The sequence below is a fragment of the Pseudonaja textilis genome, chromosome 8, assembly GCF_049901715.1.
Source record: "Pseudonaja textilis isolate UNSWEBS1 chromosome 8, rPseTex1.2, whole genome shotgun sequence".
Lineage (NCBI taxonomy): Eukaryota > Metazoa > Chordata > Lepidosauria > Squamata > Elapidae > Pseudonaja > Pseudonaja textilis.
In genome coordinates, this window is record NC_141997.1 from 11,100,295 (window position 1) to 11,118,962 (window position 18,668).

The 18,668-nt window shown below is 36.0% G+C and overlaps 1 protein-coding gene and 1 long non-coding RNA gene across 7 annotated transcripts in view; one reads left to right on the forward strand and one right to left on the reverse strand.

The window, feature by feature from the left end:
* Positions 1-9,315, forward strand: part of LOC148125112 (uncharacterized) — a 35,165-nt gene extending 25,850 nt beyond the window's left edge. Inside the window, exon 2 of the long non-coding RNA XR_015744544.1 lies at positions 7,953-9,315. This is a non-coding gene — a long non-coding RNA (uncharacterized LOC148125112). The remainder of the gene's footprint in view (positions 1-7,952) is intronic.
* FRMPD4 (FERM and PDZ domain containing 4) overlaps positions 3,420-18,668 on the reverse strand; it is a 197,481-nt gene continuing 182,232 nt past the window's right edge. For 4 of the 6 annotated variants that reach the window (XM_087938333.1, XM_087938334.1, XM_026714290.2 and 1 more), the window contains 9 exons: positions 17,623-17,742; positions 16,985-17,121; positions 15,617-15,743; positions 13,283-13,372; positions 12,793-12,975; positions 10,844-10,982; positions 9,317-10,375; positions 7,731-9,008; positions 3,420-4,957 (listed from right to left, as the gene is read on the reverse strand). In XM_087938333.1, the coding sequence (XP_087794459.1) occupies positions 3,642-4,957; positions 7,731-9,008; positions 9,317-10,375; positions 10,844-10,982; positions 12,793-12,975; positions 13,283-13,372; positions 15,617-15,743; positions 16,985-17,121; positions 17,623-17,742 (4,449 nt within the window). In that variant the 3' untranslated portion in view covers positions 3,420-3,641. The remainder of the gene's footprint in view (positions 4,958-7,730; positions 9,009-9,316; positions 10,376-10,843; positions 10,983-12,792; positions 12,976-13,282; positions 13,373-15,616; positions 15,744-16,984; positions 17,122-17,622; positions 17,743-18,668) is intronic. The other 2 variants (XM_087938335.1, XM_087938336.1) reach the window with 1 other exon arrangement.

Below are 18,668 nucleotides of genomic sequence, written 5' to 3' on the forward strand. Positions count from 1 at the left end.
TATTGACCTCACCCCTTTCCTAAGAGGTCTGTAGGGGGCATGCATAAGCGCACCAACGTGCCTACCATCCCTGGCCTATTGTTTCTTTTTTCTTATTCGTATCCATTTCACGTATTCATAACTATACTTATACTGTTATCTTGTAAGTGATTGACAAATAAATAGATAGATGATAGATAGATCGATCGATCAATAGATAGATAGATAGACATCAGCCTGAATTACCCCATTCCTTTCTAGTTCAGGCTTCATAGGCCTTATTTTCTATACCAAAAGGGTATTTGTTTGTGAAGCGATCACCAACATTCCACACCAATTTTATTCTTAGAATCTGATTATTTAAAACTACGTGTGTTAGTAGTCTTTTTAGGATGTTTCCAAAGAATGATTTCAGGTGTCTTGCAGTATCTGTAACTGTTTTAATTTGAAAATTTAGAAGGAAACAGAAAACCTATTGATATTTACTATGAGATAACAACTGCAACAATCAGAACTGAACTGATGAGTTCAGTTCTAATTATTGCATATTTTTGTTCAAAGTTACATATACTACTCTTTCTGTCTGGTTTTATCTAACAGAAAGAGTAGTATATGTAACTTTGAACAAAATATTCTTGTTTATACATGTAGAAAAACATTCTACTGAAGTAAATGAAATATCTTCAATAAAATAGTCCTCATCTTATTAGGTGCCATCTGCAGATTGTTTTACATTTATCTCTACTAGGAGATAGAACTATACACGCAAACGGATGCGCTTTGTATTTCCCAAGCTACTTAAAAGCTGAAATGATAGTAATTTAGTCCTATTACGTGTATGGTGCTGAACAGCTCTGAGAAATGGAATAAAGATTGTCTCATATACATCATTTCTTCACAAACTGCCGATTGACATAATTGTTAACATCTGGGTGAGCAGTATGTACACATAGTTGGGTCATAATTTATGTGTTTAGAAAAAATGCTATTTTTTATTTTTCTGTACTAAATATTGATTGAAAAATGTATGAAATTGATCTGGTTGATTATTTTATCTGAACGAAAATGTGTTCTATTTGATTTTGATAGCATGTTGTGTGATTCAATTGATTTGAAAACTACAGTTTATAGATTACAGTAATCAGGAAATACAGGCAATTTTGGTTTATTCTATAAACCACAGGTAAAAAAAACTTGGTTACATATCAAACTATGGTTAGCAATGGGCAGCATTATAATGATTGTTTTAATCTGAAGTTCTAGTAAACACATACTGTGGTAGAATCCAATTCCCACAAGTACTTTGATAATAGAAGAATAGCAATTAGCCATATAATTATCCAACTCAATCATAAAACCCTTGGGACAGTCCCTCATGTTGAGTCTAAGCTTTGTTCCAAGGATGCAAGAGGGAAATTAGGTTGCCATCTTGAGCTGTCTGGAGAAAACACAGACTAAAATAATAAAGAAACCTGATGTAAGTCCATAAGCACAAGTTATACCACAAATGTCCCTAGTTATCCTGAATCTAATCAATAATTTCATAATATATTAGCTGTCATGATCTCTGGCTTCAGAAATTTATGACCCCAAAATTCTACAAAGGATTGAATCTCCAGGAGATACCCCTAATCTGTGGCTATATTTCTTTCATCATTGGCAAAATTCCCAATTAGTTTCCTGCTTTTCTTACCTTGAAGAAGAGGAGACAAAAATCAGTCAAGGATCTTTTAGAAATATATTCATCTTCTCTAAGGAAGCATGGGCAACTATTATGTGGTCTTTGTCAATCTATATATGGCTTCAGCTCTTTGCTGAATCAACATTTCTTTATAGAAGAGATGAGAAATTTGAGTATTCAGAAATACAATTCACAGCAGCCCCAGCCTGCATGATCATTCTGTATCAAATGAAACAGTGTTCCCACACCAACTGTTATGGCCCATTGACCCAGTATTGCAATGCCACATGCTTTTCAAAATAATTTTGAATAACTGCTTCAAGCATTGTCAAAAAAGCCAGGGATAAAAATATCGAAAAATGACTGCAAAACAAGACAGAACTTGCTGCCCAGAAAAACTCTTGACACCTCACACATTTGCATTTTTATCTGTTCTATTGAAAGGGATCCAGATCAGCAAGATTCACTGGCTAAAGGGCAATGACTTTCTGCAACTACAGGTTTACTTCTAGCCTGTTTTGATATTGAGGAAATATGTTTCTTTTAAGCATGAGAACGATCTGCATACAATTTTGTTTCATAGATGTTCCTGAAATAGTGCAGCCTTAAACACCTGAAAATTGTATTTTATTGTGTTTCCTCAAAAATTAAGACCTAACCTGAAAATAAACATTTTCTGCCCAATATAAGCCCCCCCCCCCAAATAAACTCTATTTAAGCCTGCACAACCAGCCACTAGCACATTCTGTCTGGTTGCTTGTGGTGTCGACACAAGGTGAGGCGAGGCAAGTGGGGATGGAGCTGGCCCACGTGCACACCAGCTTACCTCAGGGCTCCCGTAGCCAGGCCATCCACGGCCAACAATTGCTCTGCGCAGCAGCTCTCACAGCCCTGTCCAGCAAGACCCTGCATGGCCACTGGCCCACTTCTCCTTGTTCATGGTTGCAATGGAGCAGGCGGCCGAGCGACGTGCCAGTGCACAGCCACAAGGTGAGGCAGGTTTCAGGGCATGGATGGTCTGGCTGTGGGGGCCCTGAGGTAAGTCGGTGTGGGGTGTATGGAGCATTTCCCCACTCCCACCTTGCGGTGGCGGCCTCAAAAGAAACAAGACATCCCCCCAAAATAAGCCCTAGTGCTTATTTTGAGGCCCAAAACAAAATAAGATTTGGTCTTATTTTGTGGGAACCATGGTATTGTTGAATTTTGGGTCTGTATTAATATTTGCAAGAGATGTTTCAGGACTTAAAAAATTAATCAAAAGGTGACAAAAGAAATAAACTGTAACATAACAGATGCATCAGGCAAGCAATGTGAACAAAAGATTTATTGTGTCTGTGTGTTGGTAGGAGTTCATGTGTGGCTGATTTTTAATAAATTGTAGTAGTCTCTGAAGTGTAAAATGTATTTTACTATTAAAAATTATACTTCAAATACTAAACACTGTTATATACATTATGATTTCATTTTTTAGTTCTAACTGTAAATGTTGTGGTTTCCAAGTATAAACCTGGAAAGAAAAAGAAGCAATTATATAAACACCCACACGTGTGTGTGTGTGTGTGTGTATGTTTTCTTAAGTTTTCATGGGTACTTACATGTATGGTATTCAGCTTTGTTCGGGTATTTTCCCATGTCATTATAGTTGTGCTACAACTATATAGCTACAACTTTAAAAGCACAACTATAATGACGTGGGAAATAATATAATATATATATATATATATATATATATATATATATATATATATATATATATATATGCTGTTTTTCACATATGAAAAACATGAATGAGACAGGATATATAAATGGCCTAAAGATTATTAGTATGTGTATGTGTATAGTCACTTATCTATTTCATATAAAACAACAAAATATATATATAGAGAGAGAGGCATGTTTGTTAATTTTAGTTTTTACATAGTAAATAAAAGAGTTTTTAAATGTATGGCTTTGCAGAAATAGATTATGAAGTGACTTCTATTTATTTATTTAAAAGCGTTTTAAGAGAACGTGTTAGTGTGCTTACAATAGTGGCCATGGTGGTCGAATGACAAGCCAAAAGTTTCATGCTAGAGTTACTCGAACTCTTTCCACTCACTGCTTCAGCAGCCTTTAGAAGAGAAATGTAGTTGATTACAACCTCATCTACTTTCACTATAATCTCCTCCTGCTGTGCTTCAGAGTTCATGATTTTAACTAAACGCATGCAGGCTTCTGTTAAGCAACAGAGAACTTGAAAGCTTGAAGTCATTGCTACAAGCATTTCCTCTGGGCTTTTTTCAGCCATGGCCATTTTCCTGCAGGCACTTCCCAACTGTTGTGATTCTACAGATAACAGTTGCTTGTACTGAGAAAGTTTAAGGTCATGTGTTTCTGGATGATCCTCCTTCTTGCCCACACTTGACCGGACCAAACAGAGTAGCTCATTGGCATCCTTTTGTGCTGCAAGAAACCCATCAGGCACTGCATAATTCTTCTCTTTCATGGCACTGAGTCTTGCAATTTGTGCATCAAAGGACATGTTACTGAAATCTGGCTGGCTTCTGCTTTTGCCTTCTTGACTCTCTTTTGCTTCTCTGAGGGCCTCTACACCTTTCCCCTTGTGTTCCTCATTCTCAGTGGAAGAAGTCTGAGTAGTCAATTCTTCTAATGTGCCCTGTATCTCTGGCTGACAGAGGCAGGAGAGTTGAGTGCTGCCTGCATATTCAATTTCATCATCGTCATCAACATTCCCCGTCATTAGGAAACAAGAGCTAAAAGGGCTGCGGCATTTCCAGTTGCTCGCATCTCGTTTTCGTAATGGTAACGTTCTGTATTGCTTGGGCTGCTTTTGGACAGCATTCAAGAAGAAAGATCTTCTACTGTTCGTGCTGATGTTCATGGAACTTTGGGAATAACTTTTGGATAGCTTTTTGCCCAGAGGAAGTCCTCCTCTTTTTTCTAATTTTGAGTCAGATGTTTCAGAAATCTCTGAACGCAATACACTGACGGCAGCTTTCTCCTTCCCAAGAAACATCTCAATGCCTGTGGTTTCTGCAGTGGCGCTGCTGCTGTGCTGCAAAACCTTCTTCTTCTGTGGCATTCTGAGGCTTCCTCCGATTGTATCATATGGCCATAAACTGACTGCTACCCCACTTGACAGGTTGACTTTGGGAACATCAAAAGAGTCTTGGTTTTGACTTGGCACTTTTGATTCTGAGTGAATGTAGGATGATAGCAGGATGGAACCAGCTCTGGGCTGTCTAGGAAAAGCTGAAGGCATGCCTCCTTGTCTTTCACACACAGGTTCTGTGAAAGCTACACTAGGGGTAGTAGAAGTACAGGAAGAATTATTAAGAATCTTAAAACAAAACAATTTAATGTCTAAATTGACTTCATTAAACTTCTGTCTTATGATATTTGTTTTATTAAGGCTTAATAATATGAATAAATATACCATAAGCATAATAAACGTATTCAGTTATAGCTCTTTTGAAAGGGATCATTAGAAAAATCAGAACTGTTAAATCAAGCTTGCTGTTTATAAAAACTGGACTTTTTCTTGATTTTGGAATTTGAAAAGTATACCTAGTCTATTTCTATTGAAGGGTATGCATATTTTATGTGGTATCTTCACATAACCTTAGACCTTGCCCCTCTAAATAAATGCAGCTCTACTCAACACAAGATTTCTCATTCTTGGTACCATACAAGCAAATAACATCAGGTAAGAGGTAGGTTTTTTGTTTTGCTCTTGTGTTGGGTTTGTGAGCTTCTTAGAGGCAGCAAGTTGATAGTTATTTGAAATACAATGCTAAAGACCAAACACTTTTGAACTTAGGAAATTAATTCTTACATTCTAATAACTAAATGGACTCTCATTAGGATACTATTAGGCAGTCAGTACGTTGCACTGAGTCAGCTACAGACTTTTTGGTGTGGACCGTCTCACAACACTAGCCAAATTAATTGGAAAATGCTGAAATTTGGTGTGATTTTTTTCCAGCTTTTCTGATTTCTAAAATCAAACCTACCACTCAAAAAAGCACCAAAGGGCCACATATATCAGCCTCAGCCTTCTACTTATTGTTCTGCCTCCATAATCTTGAAAATTGAACTGGAAAAAAAAGGCACCTCTAAGCTTTAAAGAACTTTCCCAACCTTCTAGAATATCACTCAGTAATATAAATATGGCCAAGGCAGAGGTAACAGTTGCCTTGGGGTATACAGGCAATGGGTGCCAGTTGTTTTTTTTTCAATTAAAAAAATAATTGCTGATAAATCATAGGTGTACATTCCAATTTTCAGAAAGATACCATGTTTAACTTTTGAATCACTGAAGGTTATGTCTGCGGATTAACTAAAAATACAATTTGACTCGGGGTGCCTAAACTTTTACATGTAATCATATGAATTCATGGTCCAACTTCATTTGGCTTTAACACTAGCTTTTATTCTTTTGTAAATCAGATAGGTTACTTAATAGAGTAGTGGGTCAACTAATTTAGTGTGCTTTTTGTTTCAAGTCTTTGCTAGGTTTACGGTGGATGCTTTTGAGATATTACACATGCTTGTGGTGAAAAGAAAATATTCTCTTTCTCTTTTTACCACCGCTTATAAGCCCATTTATCCTACGGATGAATCTGCCATTAAGATTTAGTGAACTATTATGACCTATGGGAATAATTTTTGCCAAGTCATAAATAGAATCCATAGGCTTGTTATGGTTCCCGGATAATTTCCATATATGTAGACTTGAACTCCCACAGTTTTCATCAATGGCTATGTGGCTGAAGAATTGGTTCACATATCATGAAGGAGGTCATATTGGGATACTGATATAAATATTAAATAGGGAAAAATGATTGTGTCATAATTTGGGACACTAGGATCACTAGGCTAATAGCGAATCATGATTAATGAAAGCTTAACCTATTACAAATTTAGAATAATTAGTCAGGTATTTATTCTGAATTACATTTATATATTTTTGTCTCTTCAATAACAGAATTCGGATAGCTTTGTTTTTATTACTATAACTGTGTTCAAAAATGTGCCTTATTTCATCCACTTACAATTTTGTTCTGGACATTTAAGCATCTAGAATTCAAGGCAGTATCAAGGCATTTGAGTAGCGACAGTTCCCTTTTTTATCTTTAATAAAATTGATTCCAAAATAAGATTTTGGTCATTTGTTCTACCTGCTCAAATAAAGGGATATTTTTTTAAAGGGGCATGGCTAGCCATATAATTCTACTGCTTGTTCTCTTAAGTGGTCACTGAATGAAAGGTGGAGATTATCTCTAAATGTTATCTATTTTATTTTACTTATAATAATATATTGGAAAATTGTTTTAAAATGTTTACTTTGCATTTATTACCTCAAATCTGTTTAATATTTTTCTCTCCAGTACCTCTTCCCATCCAATGTACAGGTTAAAGTACATTTTTAAAAATTGCAGGTCGTCCTTAACTTATGACCAGAATTGAGCCCAAAATTTATGTTGTTAAACGAGATATTTGTTAAGTGAGTTTTGCTCCATTTTACAACCTTTCTTACAACAGTTGTTAAGTGAATCACTGCAATTTTTAAATTAATAACAAGATTGTTAAATGAACCAGGCTTCCCCAATGACTTTGCCTGTCAGAAGGTAGCAAAAAATGACCATAGGACACTGCAACCATCATAAATATGAAACAGTTGCCAAGCATTTGAATTTTGATTATGTTACCATGGGATGCTGCAATGGTCATGTGGAAAATGGTCATAAAGTCACTTTTTCAGTGTTGTTGTAACTTCAAGCAACATTTTGTAAGTGAAGAACTACCTGTACTGAAATAATTTTAATAACATTTTAACAGGGATACAGGTAGACCTCGTTTAGTAACTGACCTGTTTAATTCCATTACGGTCATGAGATGTTTCACTTAGCATCTCTGTCACCTAATTACGAAGGTGAGTTCCCAACTGTGCTCATCCCAATTGTGGTCGCTAAGCAAGGGCTCCCTATATTCCAGTTTACTTCAGTACTTTTAGACAGTATATTTATTTTATATGCATAATTAGATTAATGGCTTCATGCTACTGTACCTGTAGTTTCTTTAATCTTGGGAACCCTGTGACATCCATCTTTTAAAGTCCCAAATAAAGGATCAGCAGAATTAGTCGCAGAATGCATAGCAGGCACAACCATTCTGTGACACACAGTTTCAGACGGTTGATGCAGCTCCTTATATGATGTTCCATGGTTGGGATGCATGATAGCTCTGTCTTCTCCTGGAATATAACTGATGCTTTTTCCTGTCATATCAGGCATAATGTGCTTAACATCAGAAGTACAAAGAGGAGATTCAACTGGAGTTCCACATGTACTGCTGCCTGTACTACATCCCGCATCCACTGAAGAGCACTGCGAATTTTGCAGGGAAAAGGGACCTTCACTCTGCAAAGATGACATGCGTTTAGCTAAGTGATACTCACACAATCCAGTCATACTGTGTTCAGCTTCTGGAAGCTTTGAAAGAGGATCATCTGCAGATAAATTACTATCTTCAGAATCCTTTCGGTCTTTGGATAAAGGCAGAGTAGTTGTACCAGACACAAAATGTTCATCTAGCTCATGCCCTAAGACACTACTGTGGTCAATCTCAGGATGCGTTTCATCTTTACAGTTCATATCTGCTTTCCCAAGACTGGAAACTCTGGAAACTGTCTTTCCATTCATTGTTTCCGGGTCTGTTTTCTCTACTGCCCGTTCATCTAAAACAGCATACCATCTTTGATCGTCCTTGCGAAAGGCAGTTCTCTCTGCATTGAAAGTGCCGGCATGTTGACCCTCCCTTGAGGACAGAGTTTTACCCTTTTGTTCATTGGTTTCTGGTTTTTTGGGTCCTTGTTGCTTTTTCATAAGACCGTTGCCAGCAAGAGCAGCTTTTCCTTCTCCATCAATCACCTTACTTTTACGTTTAGTAGTGCAAGAATATATTGCAGACCCCATGTGCAGCTTGCTAAAATATTCAGTAACAGATTTTGTTTCCATGGTTTCTGGTTCCATCTCCATGCTATCCGAGTGAAGAATCTGCTTTGAAGGCACAACTTTTGACTGGAGCTCTGGAGCTTGCTGATTAGCAGATGAATGGACAGATTTCATTAGCAGCCCTCCTACCTGATTCTTGGTAATGGAGAATTCAGCCTGTGATTCCAACAGAGGTTGGTAACTTTCATTAGTGGGTAAAAACATTCGTGTGGAATTTTCAGTCAGTTTCTGTGCACTGGCCAATTCAGAATTTTCAGTCATTTCAGAAGAGTTAGTCTCATTGCCAGAATCTGACGATGATTCAGGACTATATGCTCTCAAGATGGCTACACCTGTATGCCACAAAACACAAGAGCCAATTAATGAAATCATATCAGGCATTTCAATATACTGATAAAGATAAAGGGTTTATAAGTTTAAAATGGTTCTGAAATATTGAAACACATATTGCATTGATTCCAGTAAGGCAACTTAATGTAATGGTAGTTCTATTATATAGTGTCTGTAGGTGATGGTCAAAAAGTAACAACACAATAACAAAATGTTTTCAAAAGAGCTAATGCTGAAAAGCCTAAATGGGGAAAAGGGATGAAATGATATGATTTCTTTCAATGAATAAAGGTAACAGTGGTGAAAGAACCTGAATTATCATTCATCTGGTGTTCCTCAGAAGCAGATAAGGCTTTCAGGGCTTGAAGCGTAGATACCACAACATTTTCCAATCCTTTTTCACATTTCTCTTCAGGATTAGTAGGGACAGCATCAATAAGTGACACTGGAATATCACTATTCGCAACATTATTAGTTTCCTCCTTGTCTGCTCTGTACTGTGCTGTGTGACTCTGAGAATCTTCCTCATCAGAGCTATCCCTGAATCCTGGTGGAGGAGCAGCAATCGCCATATTTAGAGAATGCAACAGGAAGTCGTCTTCAGTATCATCACCTTCTGGAGGTGGGAGTGATGTCAAGTCTATGATATCATCACTAGAACCTGAAAGGCTGAGAAGAGCAGGCCTATCGATTTCTCCAACTATAATGTCTTCCTCACAGCTGATATCATCTTCCTCTTCAGCATCATCTGTGTTCTCTGCATAGCAAATATCATGCAGCAGCGGCTCTTCTATTCCTTCCGCACCTTCAAATATTTTGCCATCATGTAAGCCTGCATAAACAGAATTAGCAGCAAAATGAAAACTTTCAGCATCTGGGGACAACTCCAAACTCTTAATGTCATTGGCATGACTTATATAAAGGGTGGTCTGTTTATCTAGTGCTTCTGGACTTTCATCCAATAATCTTTCATAGCCAAGGGTTTGAGGATTCACACCATCCAAATCATGACCCCCAAAAATGAAAGATACTTTTGCAGCTCTTGGAGATCCTTGAATTTTCTTGCTTGATTCCAATCCTCCAGAAAAGGACAGCATGGGTTGTGGGTTTGAATTTTCATTATCTTCTGCCTCTGCAAAGTCATTTTGTTTAGCCAGCTGTTGATCAAGTTCACTTGAATTATAAACATTCTCTATGTACAGATGTCTGTATTCTTTTGGACATATGGCACTATCGGAGACCTCTCCAGCTTTTTGTTTATTATCAGCAAACATATGGGCTTTCTGCTCCGATGCTGAGAATGTAGTCATTTTGGTTACACAGTTCCACTCAGATCCATGATGATTAAATTTCCCTTTAGTTTCAATCCCTAAAAGAAGGGTACAGAAGAGGTGAAAAAAGTGAGTTATCAAAATAGATTATGCAGTATTTTAATATTTCAGATTAAATTTGTAATTCCTAAACATTAACTCTTTGAATTTTATCCTGTTTATATGACCTTCGAATATACTTCTAAAACCTTATCCATTCTGAGCTGCTCTTGATGAGTTCTTTTTACCCACAGTGAATTTTATAAGGATTTACAATAAAAATAAAAAAGCAAAAAAGAATGTTGACTGCCTACTCTAAAAAAGTATATTTGGGCACAAGCAGATAATAACTCTAACAGGAATAAAAAAATCAGGTTCAAGAATGTCACCCTTAACTTAGAAATCACATTTGAAAATCCAAATGCTTTACTATCAAAAGTTCTCCATTGAAGTAGAAGCTTCCTGAAAAATAAAGAAGTATATTTTTTTGCTTACTGCATTGTTCACTGCACTGTAATATTAATTACCTGTTTCACAGGTCCCACAGTTTTTCTTGTTGGCCATGTTAAATATTGATCGCCTGGAATCAACTAGGAGTCTATAGTATCCAGCTGTTAAGCATGCAAGATTCATAGCATCTGATGATTCCATCAGCAATGTGATTGGCTATGCATTAAAAAGACATATTGTCAGAACAACTAAAATTCAGTAGAGTTTGGAAATAAAATGAAGAATTAATTATAAGTTAATACAGGTATTTTAATTGTACTTACACTTATATAATGATCTTAAACATATTTATCTTATGACATTCAACAGATTTCCATGAATTTGTCAGATACACATAGGGGAAATAACAGCTTTTTATAGTAATATATTTTCTAGCATATGCAATAAATTGCAGAAATCATAACAATGAAACATTGCTATTGAATATACAGTGGAACCTCAGGAGACAATTGTAATCTGTTCTGAGAATTCGGTCGTCACCCGATTTTGACATCCCCAGAAGAACATGTGCAGAAAAAAATGGTGCGGCATGGAAGGGGAAATCAGCACAGAACAGCAAATCCCTTCGCCTGTGTACCGCCACCTGAGCACCCGTTCGCAACCAGAGGTAAAAACCTTTGGTCAACACCCAAATTGGTTGTGAATGGAAGTGTTCACGACCAGAGGTTCCACCTGTACTGTACAAAAAACTGTTTACAAACATACTAAGAATTGCAATAAAGTAATTGGAGGGATTCAATTATCCTTCTAATAATGTTTCATTATTATGTGAAAGAAGCCATTATGTCTGGTGTCATCACCTCTGAAGAATTATTTAGATCAGTTTGAAACTGGTTCTTGGTTATAGCAAAGCTGAATTGTGAGATCACACAAGTAAGGAGTGTATTTGCCCTAGTTTTCTACTTGGTAGGTCGCATCTTATGATCAAGACTTACACTTCCAATAACACAAAGCAGTGGCAATAGAAGCTGCAGAAATCATCTAGACAGAATACGTAAGTATTCTGAAATAGACAGCTGAAATGATAAGTCACTTAATTTGGGGGAAAAAAACTGTGTATGAATAAAACTTTTAACAGACCTGTAACAGACCTGTATGGGACCAACATTGCTGTCTCCTTAACTGACCAGGGTATTCTGATCAAGATAGCATCTTTTTGAAAGTTGAATGAGAAAATTACTGAGTTGTCATCTCTATAACTTATCATTTAGCTGGCATAAGAATTCAGTCAGGTTCAATTTTAAAAAATCAAGATGGCAATTTTTGAAATCTTGTGAACCAAAAATAATAATTATTTTTTTCGGTTCAGTGCCATGAACACAGTAGTAAAAACATCAAATGAAAAACAAATTAGTCATTTCTGTTTTGCTTGAAATAAATCAGGTAGTATATAAAATTATAAGAGCTGCTATTTAATGCCCTTAAATTTCATCAAAGCAATACAAGGAAAAATCAGTGCATGTTAAGAGAATGTTGTAAATAAATGTTAGCTTGATTCTATAAAGGATAACTATGAATATTAGTTCAAAATAAATAAGATTGTGACTGAATTTTCTAAGATACATATCATTATATTTCAACTCATTCTTCAAATATTTTCAAAATCTCCAAATACGTTCAAATCTCAACATTATTCCCATGTGGATTTTTTTTATGAATAAACTTTTGTTCTTTATTTCTTTAGAGTAGTATTAGAATACCAAATATGAAAATAAGAAGTAAAGAGAGCAAATATTTTGCTTAAAATACTGTGAATTTGTCACAGTAATTTTATTTTAAAATAAACCTTTAAAAAGCGTTTTGTTTTCTAATGCCCATCCACTATTGCAATGTAATAGAATTAATTCTAAATTCTTAATTAAATTAGAATTCTAAACCAAAACTGAATAACTGACTGAATTCTTTTAGTTGATATTCTTACAATAAACAGTTTTTTGTTGTTAATACCAATGAACAATCAACTTACTTTTACATCTAACACATGAAGCTCAACTCTGACAGTAATTTCATCTTCTGCAAACATTTCAATTCTGTTCACGTGGCTAAAATCTGCCAAGAGAGCTACGAGATTTGTTTTAGTGTTGATTACATGGCTGATGCCATACCTTGGTCCCACTAGTAAGGTAACCTCAGAACGCTTTTCTCCCTGCTACAACACAGGAAATAAAAAAGACAGAACTTTATATAGTGCCATTATGCATATAGATCCAAAGTAGCCTTATCTCACTGAATGTATTTCATTTAATTCATATTATTAATAGGTTATAGATCAAAATGCTCCTTTCGGAAAATGTTTTTGAAGGCTTTTCTAAATTTATATACTTGGCCTTGTGAAAAACAATGCTAATATAAATTATATAACATTAGTAATTTTATGGAAAATAATATTGAAGACATTATACAACTTGGTTCAATATTATTTATAATGAATAACAAGTCAGGAGAAACAAGCCCACCATTAATGTTGCCTTGAATACCCGTCCTCCATATAGTCGCAGGTCACTGAGAAACTTGAGATAGTGTACTTTGGCTTGCAGAGCAGAGAGCTGAAAGTAAGGGAGGGGATTAAAAAATTATTCCAATGATAAAACACAAGTAGGTATTTTGGGGGCATTATGATCATTTTTAGATTTTGGAATTCCCTGGCATTTTTGACCAGTAGAAAAAATTCCCCTTTTGGGGCTGTCTCTGGTTGGTACTTACCAGTCCAAAATGCTTCAGCAGATCTTGCACCAAGTAGGCCAAGTTCTTAGAATCTTTGGGATTCTATGGTTGTGTTAATAACAAATATATTTGAATTGAACTCTTTCTCCTAATCATAAACCAGGGAAATGCAGATCACACCATCTTTTGCAATGGTTCCTATTTTCTTCCTCCATGATCCATCCCTTCCCAAATCAAGAATTAGCTAAGCAATAGCAGGTATAAGACTGAAAGCATTCAGACATTAAAGCAAGGGAAGCTGTTGTAGACTCCAACACCATCTTAATTTATCGGCATAACTCCTGATCCTTATATAGCTTAAAGAGATTCTGATGAAATGAAGAAAACAGTAGCTAATCTCAAGCAAAATCTTTACAATGACACTGAAGATCCACAACTCTAATATGAAAATGACCCACAAAGATTCAGAGAGAACTTTGCTTGACCATGCTGTTGCTAAAATCAGGAAGCCTTAGGAAGAATTGATTTTCCTCTATCTAATCTCAATTTCTGACAAGACATTACTAGATTTCTAGGTTTGCATACTTTGCAAATAATTCAGAAGAATTAATTCAGGTTTGTTCTAGTGTGAGCATAGCATCTCTCTAATTTTCATTAAAGGGACCCCTACTTTCTGCAGGTGTATGTGAGCTGTTTCAATGTGAACAACAGAAATACTCTATGCAGAAGGTACACAATGTTTTTCCAAATCATTTTCAAGGTGCAAAACTAGTCTAGACTCAAAGAAAGCTAAATGCATCCTTGCATCATACATTGCTCTGAAATGAAGGGAATTCAGGAGAGATTACCTACATCTAGTAGTGCCTTTTAATATATGAAGCATGTTTTAGATATATCCAATATGACGTGAATCTCAAAAAACCAGAGCCTACATCCTTTAATGCCAAAAGTTAATAATTAAATCAGAATAGTTCACTTGATGGTATTAAAAAACCAAGGGGATTGCATGATGAGAAAGATATATGGCACTGGAAGATTCCCTAAATCAGGGGTGTCAAATTGGATTTCTTTGAGGGCTGGATCAGCATTGTAGTTCTCCATGGGCCAATGGGGGTGGAGCTGGGGGGAGATGAGATGGACACCTCCTGCAGCACCCTGCCAGCCAAAATGAGGTGGGGGCTACATGCAAGCCACACGTGCCTCATTTTTGGCCTCCAGGCTTCCTGCAGCAGTCTCCTGGCCAAAAATGGGCAACGTGGAGATCCTACAAGGTCCATTTTCAGCCTCCCTGGCCTCCAGCAACACTGTGCTGGCCAAAAAGAGGCTGTGGGAAGACCTTGCAAGGCCCCATGTGGCCTGTTTCTGGCCGGCAGAGTGTTGCAGGAGGCTGGGAGGCTGAAAATTGGCCTTGTAGGGTCTCCATGTTGCCCATTTTTGGCCAGGTGACTGCTGCAGGAAGCCATGAAGCCCAAAAACTAGGTGAGTGGGGCCTGCGTGCAGCCCCCTGCCTCATTTTGGCTGGCAGAGTGCTGCAGGAGGCGTCCATCCTGTCTCCCCCTGCTCCCTGCCCCCCCCATTGTGAGGTTCCCACGTGGCCTGTTTTTGGCCAGTGGAGTGCTGCAGGAGGCTGGGGAGGCCAAAAACGGGCTATGGGGCCCCCTGCGGCCCATTTTAGCTGGCAGAGGCATTGCAGGCCGGTCCTTTGACATTTCCAGAACGGCCCCACAGGCCAGATTTAAGCATCGTGGGCCGGATGCAGCCCACAAGCCTTGAATTTGATACAGCTGCCCCATATAGATGATTTAAAACAGGAAAAGAATTTTCAAGCACTTTTGTTATGTAATGCAGAGCAAATTCAATCAAATCAAATGAATAGAAAAGTTATTTACTTGTGACTAACAAGTACAGTATTTTCTCAGTACTTTCAATATTCTCAGTACTTTCAATATTAAAAAAAAACACCAAATTATTTTTCCATTGTCTTTAAACATACAATAAGCACTACCCAGGCAATGTCTAAAAAATAAGTTGGTCATTTTTTGTGTCTGAAAGATTTCTTTTCAATTCTCCCCTTTGGATTTTGTTCTCTTTATTATGAAATTTCTGTTGAGATGCAAATATATTACCTTTTTACCTGGAGGAACTAGATTTTGATTTGCTTTGACAAGGTGTGAAAGTGCTTTCTTTATGTTCTTTTCTTTCATGCTCTGCAGTACAGCAGATGGAATAAAAGTTTCCAGTCCCCATTCTTTTCTGCAATTTAAAAGATATTTATAATTCACATTTCTATGAGAATTACCTGCAGTTTGAGAAAACAGTTATATGGTCAAGCAAATATGGACTGTTTCACTGTTCATGCTGTCAGAATTGCTCTTTGTTTTTTTAAATTAAATATTCTTCTAAATTTGTAGTGTATTATATATAATTATAGAATACACATATTATATTATAGAATACCCTGTAATCTAAGAATACACTCTTATAAGAGTTGTCGTGGCACAAACTGAATCTTAAAGAACTTGAAGTAAACTGCAAAAAGCTAAATAAGACTTTGATCTAAAAAGTTGCAAATGCATTGAGGGTCCAGTTAAATTTAGAATATTTAGTTTTACTCTAATATTTTGGAATTGACTATAAAAATAGCTTCTCATGGGAACCAGATTTATTTTGCCTATCTGGTTCATAATAAGGAACTTTATAATTTTAGACTTTGGACACAAGAGGAGATTAAAAATTCTCAACAGAAGGGGGAAAAACAAGCCTGTTTTTGTGCTGATTAAATGTGACTTAAAACTGACACAAAACATAACATTGGAAATATTAAAGCAGATCCTTGAAGATCTTTGAAGACCATTAGAAGTAAAAGAAAGGAATATAAAGGTGGTTTATTTGATCAAGATTCAAATAAGAGATTTATTTCAAAAAGTTCTGGCAAACCTGTATGACACCAAGATAGAAATGTTGATGTTTTATAGATATGTTGATAGATAAGGGATGGGATATGGAATGTAAAGATATCTGCTGATAACCTTATGGGGATGAAGACTTATTACATTTGTCCACACACGTAATAAGGGTTGGAAGTAATTTTTTTAATACATTTCTTTTCTTTTTCTTTATCATATTCTTTTTTTTCCTTTTTTTAAAGTTTCCATTAGTTTTTAGTACTGTAGTTAAAATCCTTAACAAAAATGATACACAAATAAAGCAATATTGTTTCAAGAGTCTATCAACATGTAAGTAAATTAAACAGTAAATAAGAAATTATGTTGGTGAGGAAGTTTCAATTTTATAACTTAAGTTGATTTGACAATCATCTCCAAGTACAAAATATGAGTTAAAGTTTACTCAAATTCTCGTATTAGCATAAATATTCTTTAGAGTTTTTTTTTTCTTCAAATAAAACCATTAAATTTTAGAGTGGAATTCCTTTAAGTACAAATTTCATATAACTCTAATACTCACATGTTATGAAACTTGTATTCTATACTTACTCGATGTACTTCAGAGAGATTTTTTGAGTGTGTTTTGTGGTCACTGTTGCAATATACATTTGTAATGCTGCCAATCTCAGTGCAATATCGTATTTTAGCTCAGGCCCAAACCTCTCCTGAACCACATCATTACAGCTCTGTTAAAAAACCAGCAGAGGGAGTATCAAACTTAAGCATCTTTTGAAAATACTGCATTATGACTATCTCATCTCCAAAAGGCAAGCTCATAATGAATGGGAACTAACACTGCCAGACAAATTATCCATAAATAACTAGGGATAAAAAGGACAAATGTGGAATATTAAGTTGATTAATTTGGAGTTAGCAGAATAACTTTTATTTTAGTGTTTTCAGTGCTAAGAGCAACATATTCCAAACCACACCCTTTCAGATTCACTGGAACCCTAAACTTCAGAAAATATAGCAGATTAAAACAACAACAACAAAATCTAACTCTTCTGTATTTCAAAATCATCAACAGGGATGCCAAAATCCTTTGTGTTATTTTTATTGATATTCCCATTGTAATCAAAATACTGTATTAAAAATAATCTTAATTGCAAGGAAGCTTCATAAAAAGATCCATACAAGTAACTTTATTGACATTTCATCATGCTATTTTCAACACTATAACATACCTGTACATAGAGATATTCAAATGCAACCACATCCCGTCGTAAAAGATCAATAGGATCCTTTGGAACAAAACTGATTCTGAACAGGCATCTCATTTTATGGGAACTTGGTCTCTGGGTCACCTAGAAAACAAAATACTTTCATTACAATTCAGAGGCCATGACACTGTATTCCTTCTAAAATAATTCAGGAACCCTTAGCTGACTGAAAGGAAATTTAAATGAGGATATCGACCCCCAAATCATCCCAAATAAACCATGAATTTTCTGTTTTTCTCCATATCATTCTTTATATTCAGTAGCCAAGGCAATGTTAATCAGAGTGTACTTAAAAATGCTTAGACAATTCTAAGAAAAAGGATCTCAACATCAGTGACAGGTATTGTTTACAGTATCAACCAAGGATGAAAACTTCCAAAATCTATATGGGTCAATATAAAAGGAAAAAGAATGGCATTACTATAGGCATATATTACAGACCATGCAACAATGCAGAAGAAATAGATGAACTTTTTGCTAAACAATTAACAAATGTCTATAGGAAGTATTCCACAGTAGTAATGAGAGACTTTAACTACCCTAATATCAATGGAGAAAGAAACCTGCTTCAAATAGGAAATTGAACAGATTCCTTATCAACTTAGCTGACAGCTTTGTCATCCAAAAGGTAGAAGAGGGAATAGAAGAAAAGCTATACCGGACCTAGTTCTTACTAATAGAGAAGAAGTGATAGAGGGAGTTGAAGTCACCACAAACTTGGGTGTGGAGTGATATGTCATACTGGAATTCAATATAAAGCAAACACAAGCAATAGAACATAATCCGACCAGTGTCTTAAAGTTTAAACGAGCTGATTTTAACAAACTCAGAGAGAGCCTAAGAAAAATTCCATGGATCCTAAAGAGGAAAACAACACAAAAAGCATGGGAAATACTGAAAAATTTGATCATAAAAGTCCAGTCCAGCACAATACCACTGAAAATTAAAAACAAGAAATCTAAGAAGAAACCAGCATGGTTGCACAACGATCTCTCTGATAAACTGAAAGA